Below are 14,569 nucleotides of genomic sequence, written 5' to 3'. Positions count from 1 at the left end.
TGTTTATATATAAGATAAACATATTTATAAAAATAATTATATACAGATATTGACAATTTTTGGGACTAAGTCCACCTCCCCCCACTGAAATGGTGAAAGTTAGCAACTTTTGCCTTAATTTCTATATATATTTGGATTGTGTTAATCTTTTTCCACAAAAGATTATAATAATAATCAATAAATAAACTCTGACATTCGAAATTAAATTATGTTTTATATTTCATAGACTCCTCAAAAAATATTTTTTGACAAAGTCTTTAGCTAAGCAAAAAAAACTAACAAAATCCTCAATTTTACTATATCAAAACATATATATCAGATATTATGTCAGAGAGATGGGTAGAGGATGATATATTTAATCAAATAACTTAGTTGAAGCAGAAAGACAAAATATTTTTTAACATACTAAAAAGTGAGGAAGAAACTGTCTTACTAAAAAAAGCAAATTACCTATTTGTATATGCAGGCAGCGTATGGACAATTTTGTGCATGATATCTTTTATTTTTAAGGCCTTTCATGACAGATATTTTATATATGTATGCTTCTATTTTATACAAAAGCATTTTTAAAAGACTTTTATTAGCATAAATAACTTGATAAATATTTAGTGGATGCATTGTGGATATCAGAGAGTAATACGAACAACACAATAAGGTGAATTGATAATTCCTCTAATCAGCTGGCAAACTGATTGTTTTGACACCCTCCCCCGCAAAAAAAAATTAAGACAATCAATCGAAAAAGGACCTCAAAACGAGCCAAAAGAATGGAGATTGCGTCTCTACAGAGTGGTCCATTGAGATCAAAACACTTTCAAGATATAATTTATTAATTAACGATAAAATTTCAGCAAAATCTATAATGTAAATAAATGTGTGTATGAGCTCGAAGTCCTCTGTCATGGTGCCCCAATACTGGCTGACAGTGGCTCTGAGGACCTCAGTGTTTGGATGTCGGGCATTGCAAGCCTTCCCCTGGACAATCACCCAAAAGGTGTAGTCAAGGGGGGTTGGCATCAGGACTGTAGGGGGCCAAATGTGTCAAAAAAGAGTTCAAAAGATTATTGCAGCGCAGAAGATAAGTTTCTTTTATTTCAGTTGTAAAAAGTGGCCTCTCCACCCTCACAAGGTTCTTTCCATACATTTTTTTATAGCTCTCTGAATAGTTTGCTGTGAAACTCCAATATCTCTTACATGGACCCTCATGGACTTGAGGGGATTGGCCTGAGCTGTTTTCTTTAACTCCTCCAGATACAATTTGGCCTTTTTAATAGATCCCTTCTTCCTCTCCAACGTTTCTTATTTATTCAATGAGTAGACGGTGGATCTGGAGATGCCCAAATGCTTGGATTGCGTGAATAGGAATTAGTCAATCACGTTCAAGTGTCATTTCATCAACTTGTACGTAAGCTAGAGGGACTCTCTTGTTCTGTTTTGTAACTAATATTTAATTCTTTAATATATATGAATAGGAATTAATTTTAATAACTCAATCTTTATTAATTATTAAGTGTTCAGATTTCCCTGCACATCGCGCGGAACACTAACGTTGATTTCAAGCTTTACTAAGGGAGAATATTTAAAGCGTGAAGAAGACCATTGAATCTGTTCGATTTTTCCTTCTGACTGTATGTCGAAGACAGGAACTGACGGACTAGCCCACCGAAAATCGAAACTCTAAAGACTTCCATTGATGATGATTGCAACTCTGTGAGCTCCAATTACAAAATTACCGGCTTTCAGAGCGTCCGGTGGTGCATCGAAGCCATTATCAAAGTCTGTTATAGGCTATTGAAGATTAGAAATGGTAACATATGTACAAAGTTAAATTAATGTAGTCCCCTAGTTTTTTAGTACGACAATAACCCAAAACAACCAATGAGTGGAGTGGATCAAGAAGAAGCACATTAAGAGAATGGAGTTCCTAGCTAGTCTCCGGATTTCAATGCCATATAATATCTTTATCATTGTATGGATACTCACAAAATCAGCAATTAATAAAATACTTTTTTCCTTCATTGTATCATAGAAATTGCATGTTAGGATGAGTGAGGGAACCATATTAATTGATATTATGGATTTTTCTCAAGGAATTTTATAAAACATTTGCTATCAATTTTTAGGACTTTAACTAATCAATAAAAGGAAGTCTAATTTGGGGCAATAAATAAGTTAAAATTAGAAAATCATTTAGGGACAGCGCCAAGATGCCCAAAATAGTTGATTAGGTCTATTCTGCGTTTACAAAAAAAAAAAATAGTTTGCTAATCATTTTTGAGATGCCAAACGAAATCCACAGTCAGATCTCAGCCATGCTGTGCGTCAATGCCAAAATGTGCGAAATTTGTAAGGAATGATACATATCCAGATTAACTGTTCATAGAATAAAATGACGTCTCATGGGAGGATCGTGATTATAAAATGTGGACTTGTATTGGGACCAAGATCTGTACTAAACATACACCAAATTATGAGTGTTCGTTAGTAACGAATAACTGACCGAAATTGACAAAACTTGAACCAAACTATATCATAAATGTTTGCTCACCCCTTCAAAATCGGTTGAAGGGCTTTATTGAGGTCAAAAGACTTCATATTGAATAAAATATGAGTTTTATTATCTTTGTACGATCAATCAAGTGTCTAGAAATACATTCTTAAGAGATCATTACAAAAATCTTCCAATAGTTTAAACTACAGCAGAAATAAATTTATACCCATTAAATGATTCATTTATTATTAAAATGATCTTGAAAGGAAAGTATGTACTTTAGTTATGCCGGGATTGATCCAATCCAGATTAAATGGGATATTGCTGTATATGACTCCTTTTTTTTTAAAATAGCTAAAAATAAAATGATCGATTTTAATAATAACTTTACAATGTGTTTATTTTTTTCTGCAAACAAAGGCTATTGGAACTGAAATTGATTGATTGAATAAAATGTTTAACAAAAAAATCCTACTCTACATATAGCAAAGTAAAGTATAGTGTATTCAATTCAACGTATTATAAAATAAAAAAAAGTTTCTATGGTATATGCAATTTGATAAAATAAATCACATTTTTTATTTCGTATAAATTTATTGAATTATACAAACCACCAAATTTTACTTCTTTTGAAAATCTAAGAAAATAACAAACTGAGGCTTTTCAAAAAAAATGCTAAAAAGATATTTTTTTTTTCATTAAATTCATTTTTATTAGGATTCAACATGAAATATTGGACCATATTTGAAATTAGCACAAGGTTTTTAAAGCAAATAAATACATTTATATGCGGATTTCTTTAGATTTCTTACACCAAAAAGTGTAGAAATGTTTAAACAATTCAAATAAAAAATGCTCAAAAATCAGTTGTTGTTTTTCTGTTTTTCCCAACAAATTGAAGATTCGTCATTAAGGTGGGTTAAGTAGAGGGACGAACATGTTAGTTGGTGCGTTATTCAACCTGTAGAAGTAATATTGAAATCTGAGTTGTTGATTTATTTTTACACAGTTCAAAAGAATATGCAGCTTTTGGTACACATTTGATAACATAATTAATGGTACTTTAGTTGTAATATAAATTTTAATATACGCCATTTTTCAGCCAATTTTCTCCGTAGGTGCAAGAACCTCAGAGCTAAGCCAACGTAGCGCTGGGGTAAGTTTTTTATGGTAGTAACTATAGTAGGGAATAATAAGGTCTATAAGTATAATATAAAAGAATTTAATCTACCCAAAAATATATGTTTTATATAATCTAACAAAAATATATTCATTTGTAAACTAATTAAATTTATCAAGCTTAACATAAATAAGGTAATATGACAAATTGGTCATTAAGATTAAGATAATTTTACATTTATCCCACTGAATACATAAACAATTAACTCCAGTTAACTCGTAAATTAACCCCAAACAAATTATATTTCATAAAATAAAAAGGGTTTTAGTAATAGGGACAATACTTGAGGTTCAGAAAAAAATTAATGAAAATGAAAAATATTATACAGGAAATTTAAAATGAGAAAAAAAAGTCATAACTCAGGAATAGGCAATACTCCACAAACTCTAAGAGCTGTAGCTAATGCAGAACTAATCGTTGGGTATTATTTGAAAGTTTAGGAGTAAAACTGAACAGTTTATACCAAGTAACTCCTTACAATTAGAAATATATACGGCATGTAAATAATATTTATGACTTGTGCTATTAAACAAACCTTGATAAATGATTGAGCCCTTTTTAGGAGGATTTATTTACAGACCAAGTGTTCAAAAAGTATTGAAATGTAATTAAAATAAAAGATTAAGAGGTTTCGTATGCTTTTTTTTACATCCGGTTCGAACTTTTTGTTAGGATAGTTTTAGAGGTGAGGCCAGCTGTTTAGATTAGGTTAAATACTCATAAGTGGAAAATGGAAGCCAAAAGAAAGGAGGTTGCTGTTCTAATCTACGCCGATCGCAACCAACACAAACGTTATGACCATACCCTCAGTCAGCAACCAGACGGTCTAGAGGGTAAGGAAACGACTTGAAGCTAGAAATAACATTGAAGAACAGCCTCAAAGTGGTCAACCAACAAAAAAAAAACTCCAGAAGCTCCCTGAGAGGCCTTTAAAACCAATCCAAGAATGAAAATGACTGAGTTGGCCAAGAAAAACACCATTGCCATGTCCACAGTGTTAAGAATCGAAAAAGTTCCTAGTGGTAAGTGCCTAAGGCTTCAAAAGCCACCTTTACTAAGTCAAGTGCCAAAAAAAACCGTTCTAGTGCTGGAAATGCATCCAGAATAATGTTAAACATCGTGAAAACACAGTTATTTTATTAATTGATGAGAAAACCTTCGAAGTTATTAACAGGGAAAATAATAGATATATATAGTTTTTGCAGGATTTATTTTATATATATACCAGACAACTCTATTTCCCATTAAGAGCATTTGATCTAACCTAAACAGCTGACCTCACTTCTAAAACTATCACACCAAGCAGTTACACTGAAGTTTAAATAAATAAATAAACTACAAAACTTCTTTGATTTTGATTTTAATAACATTCCGTGACTTTTCAAACATCCGCTATATATTTAAGAGGAACAATAATGGCTAAATATACTTTAAATTAAAGTGCAAAAAGACTATGCTTGTTCATTTAAAGAATCTACTTACTCACTGGGGATTTTTTTTTTTCTGTCTACATGCCATAAACATTTCCTCACGTACAAATACCCATTTGTGCATTAATAATAAAAAACATGAAAAAGGTAGAAACTCCTCCCATCATGCAAGAAAAAACCACAAATTCTTACCGCCATTTTTTTCTTATTCGAAGATTGATTGATCTTTTTATTATTTTTCCAATGAGGATGGGAAGAGTTACTTATAATCTCTCAATGTATGTATGTCTTTTGCAAAGTGTTTCTGCAAAATATGGAAAATATTTTTGTAAAAAAAATGTTGAATTCATCAGGGAAGCAAAAAAAAAAAATCTTAGATCTCTTGTGGCTTTCTTCATAATAGGAGTTGCTTATTATAGGAGGTGTGAGCTATTTTCAAGTATTTAATGCATTTCTTCTTCTTTTTGTTTTCTTTTTTGTTATTGCTTGTATGATGGATAACACATGCCATTAAGAGCTATGAGTATTGTATGTTTAAGTATAATACGATTATTAGTGTGAAGTGTTTTTACACTTTTAAAAAGTTGGAGTCTACATAATTATATCCATGTTCTTAATTATAAATAAGATCATGTAGATATATATATATAACACTTTGTAAGTTTGTTAGGCAATTAACAAACGAATTTATCGAAAAAAATCAATTTAAAATATATTTTGTACAAGTTGCCTCATAAATATAATGCCATATTTTATTAAACACAGTGTCCATTTTCATTAACAACAATTTATTAATGTTATCATTTCATTTGATCTCCTGACCTGATTTAATTTTTTAATGTACCAATGAATCAATTAGTAACTATCATCATAAAAAATCAAAGTTTACACAACTAAAATGTCAAACATATAACATAGACTCTATTATCTCACATACTCGTATGTACATGAAAATTTAAACAGTTTTTCCTTGATAGCTGAAAGTGTTCTGAGCTTTGATTGATGAGATTTGACTGTATATTCAATTTGAAAAGAAAACCTAAGAATATAACTGAGAATAATAAGAAAAATATTTTTTGTCCCGATTTTTTACACCGATAAACGAAAAATTATATAAATTAAACAAATGAATTTTTTAAATATCCAAAACTAGCCAGATTTATAAATATGACCCAAAATCCATTAAAGCTAACTAGCTACTAATTGTGAGGCTTATTTCCCTGTTTATTTATGAAGGAAAGGCTGCGAGATACAAAAAGGATAACGGCTTGCTAATGGAATTTCAATAATTGCATTATACCTACTTATGACTAGAGTTGATATTTGCATTAAGATAAAAAGAGAGCTAGACATATGGTACAAATGAATTAATATCAGCTGTCTATTATATTACTTCTGGGGAGAAAATGAATTACAGCTCTTATGAGGATATCCTTCTACATTTAAAATACCATTAGTTCAGGGAAAATATTGTAATTGTATTTAAATTCATACACATTTATTTTATTATGCATTTTTAAGAGAATACACCAAAGATAGGCGATAATTCTTACTTCAGAGGGAGAAGTTAGCACTGCCATACCCTATTAAAGAATGAACAAAAAAGACTCAAGAGAACGCCAGAAGCCGTTTTTCATTTTCTCATTTTTAAATGTAGTTTTTGTATTACAAACATGTCAACTCTACTTATGAGTTGAGACCATAGAGGTGACAAGGTATGCAAAAGACTGTTCCATTGCCTTCATCTGTTAAGTTTGCTACCCAGTATTGTCATTGTACTGGTTCTGGCTTAGTACTTTAAATTTACATTCCCTGGATGGATGGAGTAGCCCAAGGAAGAAGTTATACCTTCAAAGAAAACAGTGCACCGGGCCAAAAGGCCAAAAAAGTGCATGTGTCAAATATCTGTGGAAGCCTTGAAGAAGTCCATTACCCGTACAATGACAAAAATGGATCTGCACGATGTCGTTCAGGCCTTCCAAAGTTTCTAACGCCTTGTGGACGAGGTTATCAATAGAGGTGGATCTCATTATTATCTATAAGGTAAACTTTTAAATGGGTCTTTTCTATAAAGATCCTTTTTTAAATTTTTCAAAAAATATAGCTTTTCAAAAAACAAAATTATATGATAAATTTGTCAAAAAAAAATCAAAAAATCCTATTAACGGCCTTGCATAGACATTGCTGAAACATTTGCATTACATTTTTTTGCCTTTTTAGAATGTCTATCGTTTTCCAAAATATTATTGTTGACTTTTTGAATGGTTTCATTAACAATTTATTTCTTTGTGTGTGGTATTTTTTTAACTTTTCTCATTATAATTAAAATTTGCTTTTGCACTTGAACTAGTAGTATTATAGATTTAAAATAAAACTAACACCTTTAAAATTTAGTTTGCTTGCCATAATTAAGTTAATCTGTTTATTTTTATACAAACATATAATCTTTCTTTTTTTCTATTATTATTTATAGATTTTATTTTTTGAGGAAAGTTCAGTTCTTTGATTAAAGGCATTTCATCACCATTTACCTATTTAGCCTAATCTGTATTTGAGAGTATCCCCAAATCCAAGATCCTAGAAGTAGTAGCTTTTTACAAAATTTACTTGGGGGAAATGAGGGTATATTCCTAAAGCCCCAAGGTACATTAAATAACTCCAAATATGTTAATATTGATACACTATGAACATGAACTTATCTTGGACTAGGAGCATGAGGATTAGGATAATATGGACTTCGAATACAGCTTTGATATAAAATATTATGCCCTGAACAGAAAAAATTGAACGACTATCCGAAAAAAATCTTTGAACGGCGTTCATTACTGCTATCCTTTTTATTGTTTTCCAAATATATATTTTACCCCATGACCAAAGGTAAAACCAAATGTCGAAACGACAACACCACGTCACTATCTTGATTTTATTTTTATCACACAGCCTTTCCTCCGAAAATAAATAAAAAGGCCCAAAATCAGTTCTTCCTAAATATGAAACTATTACGAGGTTTCGATAATTGTTGGGAATTTTCATAGTCTCAATGTATTTTTTTGTGTTGGTGAGGTAACGCTCTGGGCACCATAGATAATATATATGGGGACAAAGTTTTTATTGAGGATGTTGTTATCGACTCTAGATGGTGTCAGCTATTTTAATTATTATATATTTTTTCTTTTTTCCTCTTTCATTTTTTTCTTGATTTTCAAAGAAATTAAAGATTAAAATTATAAGTTATAACTATAAAAGTATAACTAAGTGTATTATACAGCGGGAAAGTACAACAAGTAATCAATAAATATCTTAGGGGGCCAAATTATCAATTTTTGTGCACTAGGGCACTGAGGGTATCATGAATTACTGTATAGTTTATAACTTATAAGTAAGAGGGGATGAATGTAAAGAAATAACTAAGTATAGCGATTAGAAAAGGAAAAACAGTTGATGCGTGTGTTGTTTCTTTTCTTTTTTTAATATTTATTAAGTTGCGATGTGTTAATATCTTCCTCTAAAACAAGAATTATCGCCTATTTTTGGTGTAAATTGTTTAAAAAATGCCTAATAAAAAAAATATATATGAATTTAAAAATAATTATAAGATCCTCCCTGCATTTATGCTATTTTAAATATAGAAGGTTCTCCTCTTTATGGCGGTAATTCATTTACTCCCTCCAAAATAAGAAAACAAGCAGCTGATATTAGCAAAGATCTTAATTCAGGTATACCATATACCTCACTCCCACGTTCTACTTGCATTCTTAAAAAAACCTATCTATTTGTAATAAGTACTAACTACCCAGCCAGTCTTCATGAATTCAGACAGTTATGCAGATTTTGCTAAAATTGTTCGTGATGAACAAAAATTGATATACATGGTCGTTTAAAACAAAATGATCCTAAACTTGTCTGTAACGAACAAATTAACAGAAAAATCGAAACGGGTCCAACTCATATATATATAAATATATATTTGGTACCCAGTCAAGAATCTTTGCCTAAGTAGACATTATCAGCCTAGATTTAATAACTAAGCTATTCTGGAATGCGCTAATTAAAGTGCACACATATTTATAAATTATTTCTTAGATCGATGTTTTCTTGCATCCATACCGAAGTTGTAAGAATAAATTAAGAATATGAATCATTATCTATTTACTTATGCACTTTCTTTTTAAATATCTTCATTCCATTTCCACTGAAGATTTTTTTAACTTGAGTTGTACGTACAAAAAGATTGTAATTATATTATAATATCCTAATGACTTCACAATCCATTCAATGTGCATTCAAGATATTTATGACAGGTAAGTTTAAAGTCGTAGAATAATAAATTAATAGGACTTGAGATCAAAGTTTTATTAGGCTATGAATGCGTATAAATCGATGTGAAATTTTGTGTTTGATAATACATGCACTTTTTAATTTTATCAACAATTATATATGAGATTTTAAACCGGTGGTTTTACGGCAAAGTGAATCCTAGTATTTTTTTTTTTTTAATAAAAAATATTTTTGAATGTATCAGCTTCATTCATTTCCCCAAACGCTAACATTATTAATTAATATAAAACTATAATATAGAGCTTAAAAGTATAATAGATGTCGTTCTCATTAATAGTTTATAAATAGCAAATGTCTAGTGTTACAAAGCTTCTTTTTGGCAACAAAAAAAGAAGAATATCTACCTTTTCATTAGATAATTTAATAATCAGTTTATACAGAAGGAATTAATTTAATTAACAGTATGTAACAATGTATAAGTTAATATAAATAATTATATTTAGTTTAATTGTAATACAAAAAAAAAAGAGACAGTATGTGAAATTATTTTATATTAGCCTCTGAATTTTTGAGACGTAGAACAACAGGGACGGATGTCCCTGGAATGACAGAAATTTCTGATATAATGGCATCCACGAGGCATGCTGGAGTGATATCGTAGCAAAGGTTCAACAAATTCAACTTTGGTATATTTTGCCAATCCTTCAGTGGGTGATTAGAAGGGACCAAATCGTTAGGATCACCTAGAAACAAACAGAACATGAGATTATATTAATATTTCTCACTTAAAGTAGAAGTTTAAAAAAAGAGAGAATTATGTCTTACCTAGTTCATTAAATACAAAAGAATCCGTTTGAACACGCTCTGAGAATTTGTACGTTTCACAACAAACCAAGACTGGAACGTTGCATGCTTTTGCTATAAGGGCTACTTGAGACGTACCTACCCTAGAGCTAGGTAAATTGTGATTTAAAAAAATAGGTTAGCACTATGTTTTAGGATTGTAATACTTAAAATAAACATACTTGACAGTTCCATTTGCTAAAATTGAACAAGCACCAACAATAACTTTTGATACTTCGCGAATGATATAAGGAACAGCAGATATGAGGACGTACGTGCACTTAATACCAGACTTGACCAAATGCCTAACCATTTCCTTTCCTTCAAATTTTGGTCGAGAGTCAGCCACGATAACTCTAAATTTTACACCATTTTGAACGGCGTAAATAAAAACGGATCTTACAAGGGAAGAACTAAAAAAAAGGGTATTAAGTTTATAGAATAGGGACTAAGTGATGAAGCAACTAACTGTCCATATGTGAGAATCACATCTCCATCCTTGATTTTTTCGCGTGCTGTCATCGAAATTTGTTTTGATGCAAGAACAATATTAACATGGATGAAATCATCTATTTCTTCAATCAATAGATTTTTAGCCTCTTCGTCAGAAATAGATGGATCAATTCTACGAATCTTTGTCCTCACATATCGAAGAGCGTTTTCCATGGACACGCTCAGTGTACGATAGTTTGTGAGGAAGCTAATGTATGGAATTAAACTAGCATCTAGATCTCTAGACAGTTCTTTTTGAGGAGGCGTCACATAGTCGGATATTATTCTCTTTAAGGCATGCATTAAACTAACGCATCGAGAATTTGATCCTGAAATGGTTCCCATAGAATATTGCAGTCCTAACTGCAGAATTACTGGATGAATTTCCCCGTTCACTAAAGGCAAGTTATTTTTAAAACTACAATTCCTTTCATAAATGGGTAAATGAGAAAATAACATAACTTTTCTCATACAATTTTTAATTGGGACTATCTCAGCTGTAATAGGTTTTTTCTTAATTTTTTTCTCTACATGGTCAGAAGTTACATTTTGGTTGGCTTTAGGCTTTGTTTCAGGGGTCTTCACAATTGGGGGAGCAGCAGTCAAAGCAACAGCAGCTTTAGCCGCTCTCTGAGCCTCCTGTTTCGCTCTTCTTTCAGCTTTCAATTCAGCATTAGTTTTTTTAGCTCCATTCGCTGGTTCATCAAGTTGTGGTGGCTTCTTTTCAGGCTGTACAACAAGTTGAGGGGCATCTCCTTTAGAAGCGGCTCGGCGGGCAGCTTTAGCCGCTTTTTTTGCCTCTCTTTCCGCTTTTATATCCTCTTTATTTTTATTTTGATCTTTATTCGAAGAAGGATCATTGTCCGCTAATTGTTTTTTTTCCTTCTTAAATTCCTTAGTTTTTTCATTTTTTGGAGCTTCTTTGCTTGGTACATTGCTGTTACTCGTTGGTTTTGACATATTCTCTGTGGGGTTTTCATGAAGTATTTCAGTGTTGACCTTATTTGCAGCCTGAAAAGTAATATAAATTGTACACAATTGTTTATTTATTCTTTTCAAATAGTCATTTAGGACCATGGTAAATGAACGACAATCATTCTATTACTAATTAAATACCCAAATGCACATTAAAAAAGTACTTAATTACATTAGGTGCAGGATTCTTTTCAATGAATAATGAGGACATTTTAAAAATAGTTTCGTTTAACCGCTGTAGAGCTTCTTGAGCCTTCTTGGCCTCTAAATCCACAGACGGCTTTGGATTCGAAGTTGACACTTTTTGTGGAGCGCTGCTTTTGGTAGAAGAAGAATTACTTTGTGTTGCTTCTTTTGCTGGTGTGGGTTTCGAGGGAGGAGGCAAATGAACCTCAGGCTCCACGTCAGGGTCATAATCCTCCCATGAATCTAAAATAACAACTTCTTCAGGTTGAACCTTTTCCTTTTCTTTAGCGGCCTCCTCTTCCGCCATTTTGCGTTGTTCTAGCTTCTTCTTGTTTTTATTCTTGGTAGAAACTGGTTTTAAACTTGACTTGGTTGTGGTTTCGGGGGTCTCCGTGTCCATATATGCGTCCAACATCCCTGAGGGCAACACATCAGGCCGGTTATAGATTTTGTGGTTACCCTTTTTCTTTTTCTATAAATATAAGTGGTTTTTAAGGGGAAATGGAAAAAGAACAATATCAAATAGTATGACGAGTCTATTTACCAATGTATTTGAGGAAGACATGAGTGAAATAATAAGTTTAGTAATTAACAAAAAAAGAAGGATTTGGAATATATCGAAGAAGAAACCAGCTCACTGAATAGGATAGCAGCTGCCAGCTAAGTGCAGTAAGTAGCTGCTGCTGATGACAACAATTTAATCATATAAAAGGAAGAAAAAGAAAAATATTAATCTTTATTAAACTTACCACGCAACCTAGTACTCGACCTGAAATGTAAGTAGGAAGGCTCTCTTTCTTGTGCTTGGTGGCATTGCAAAATAATTTTTGCATATTAACAAAGTAAATGTAGTAAATTGAAACTTTAACAGCTCATATCTTACCCATTCAAAAAAATAATTCAATTTCTTTTTATAGAAAGTTTAACCATTAAACAATTTTCGTTCCAATGACATGATATATTTGATATATTTTAATTTAACCCAATTTTTATAATAAAACCCATATTGCGTACAGTTATTTGAAAATATGTATCCATTCCAATTTTTAGAAATGAACGAGAGCAAATCAAGATTTATAGTTTTAGAAGTCGTCATGCAGTAATAAATCATCTACTCACCACTTTTTCCACTCAAATTGCATCAAAATTCTTCTATATCTATGTAAAAAAAAATGTTTCTGAAGCAAACAGCCACCTTTATACCAATTAAGAAATGGAAAACTGTTTCTATAAAAATTATTCAACTGTCAATTTATTACCAATATATTGATGGATTTGTTAATTGGCTCAATTTTATTTTGAGAACTAGTGTACATAATATCGTATGTGTTTCATTTTCTAATTAGGTTAAATTAAAAATATATCATCAAGGGCGTTCGCAGGATTTTATTTTGTGGTGGATTTTTAGAAGAGACAAAAACTTTTTTGAATTATTTTTTTTTAGAAGAGCCCAAATATGATCCAATGGCCATTTTAAATTGAATGTAAAAATTTGCGAGGCTTTATAAATTTAAATTTTTTTCTGAAAGAAAAATAATTTTTTGTAGTCTAGATAAAAAATCTCCTGCCCTGTGGATGCCCTGATAAATTATCAGGGCATCCACAGTGATATCAGTGATAATACATAATCTATGTCATTAAAAGGAAAATTGTTGAATGGTTAAACTTTCTATCTTAAAAAAAAAGTTATTTTTTGAAACGGGTAAGATGCGAGGAGATAAAATTTCAATCTACTCTTTACTAATATGAGTAAATTATTTTGCACTTCAGTCAAAATAAGCGTAGATAGTCATTCAATATAAAATATTTACAGTGGTCATTCAACCAGCATTTACAATCTTTAAAAAAAATATATATAATATAATATAACTAATATTCACTACATGTTACAATAATATGAGAAATCTTACTAGGATTCATGATCGATTATTATATGGTATGTTTGGTATTTATACAAGTATATCTATAATAAAATTATTGGACGAAAATTTTGTGACGTCATATTAATATCATGAATCATGATTCATATGATCCCATGTGGAATTTTTCTGCGTAAAATCTATTTAATGAAAAACGTAATACTTTATTGTTCATTTGTAGAATTATCTTGTCTTATTATTTTTCAATTATACAATTGAATACTTATTTTAATAAATACATAATGAAAGAACATTGAACAAGAAATCTTTTCTTATTTATATATGCTATTAATGCAACGGTCGAGAAAGGTAATAACTAATAAGATATTTTTCCATTGTGATAGAACAAAATATATATATATTTTTTAAATAGTTTTTTTTATCTTAATTAGCTTTGCCTTTTCACAGATTAAAATTCGTAATAGTTCTGGTAAAAATATTATAAAAACTTATGTAAGTTGTCATATATAGAGTCGAGGTTACGTTACATAAAAAAATTACATTTTTTATTTATTTACTACAAAAATAACTGGGTGTACATGGTGGCGCTGAAAGTTCTCATATCACATATGATAGTAATCATTATTAATTCTGAATTCATGTCCAGGCTATGAATTTTTTTAGAAATATATTTTCCCATCGATATCTTCTTCTCACAAACGTTTTTATTTCGACTGGATTATCTGCAATAGGAGATATTTGCCAACAGAAATTGGAGTCTTCAAATAAAAAGTAAGTTTGTTGTCAAAGTTTAATAGTTATTACTTATTTTAAG

The 14,569-nt window shown here is 30.7% G+C and overlaps 2 protein-coding genes across 2 annotated transcripts in view; both read right to left on the bottom strand.

Moving 5' to 3' along the window:
- LOC121125790 (myophilin) overlaps window positions 1-5,430 on the bottom strand; it is a 31,890-nt gene extending 26,460 nt beyond the window's left edge. Inside the window, exon 1 of the mRNA XM_040721013.2 lies at window positions 5,294-5,430. Within this exon, the coding sequence (XP_040576947.1) occupies window positions 5,294-5,299 (6 nt within the window). The 5' untranslated portion in view covers window positions 5,300-5,430. The remainder of the gene's footprint in view (window positions 1-5,293) is intronic.
- A 4,380-nt stretch (window positions 5,431-9,810) lies between these two features.
- eIF2Bdelta (eukaryotic translation initiation factor 2B subunit delta) lies at window positions 9,811-12,582 on the bottom strand. The gene is made up of 6 exons (XM_040721001.2): window positions 12,420-12,582; window positions 11,862-12,347; window positions 10,692-11,725; window positions 10,405-10,635; window positions 10,205-10,332; window positions 9,811-10,122 (listed from the first exon to the last, which is right to left on the bottom strand). The coding sequence occupies exons 1-6, from the start codon at window positions 12,438-12,440 to the stop codon at window positions 9,923-9,925; spliced, it is 2,100 nt and encodes a 699-aa protein (XP_040576935.1). The 5' UTR covers window positions 12,441-12,582; the 3' UTR covers window positions 9,811-9,922.
- Between the last annotated feature and the right edge of the window lie 1,987 nt (window positions 12,583-14,569).

This window comes from Lepeophtheirus salmonis, chromosome 1 (genome assembly GCF_016086655.4).
Source record: "Lepeophtheirus salmonis chromosome 1, UVic_Lsal_1.4, whole genome shotgun sequence".
Taxonomy (NCBI): Eukaryota; Metazoa; Arthropoda; class Copepoda; order Siphonostomatoida; family Caligidae; genus Lepeophtheirus; species Lepeophtheirus salmonis.
Note: the sequence above shows the minus strand (reverse complement) of the source record. Positions and strands in the feature narration are given on the sequence as shown.

What these genes read in the sequence shown, in the direction of transcription:
- eIF2Bdelta (XM_040721001.2), bottom strand. Translation starts at nt 12,440, where the DNA reads ATGTCTTCCTCAAATACATTG. An exon ending in GTGATTCTCACATATGGACA is followed by an intron (nt 10,636 to 10,691) that starts GTTAGTTGCTTC and finishes CCTTTTTTTTAG; the next exon opens with TTCTTCCCTTGTAAGATCCG. An exon ending in TTAGCAAATGGAACTGTCAA is followed by an intron (nt 10,333 to 10,404) that starts GTATGTTTATTT and finishes CAATTTACCTAG; the next exon opens with CTCTAGGGTAGGTACGTCTC.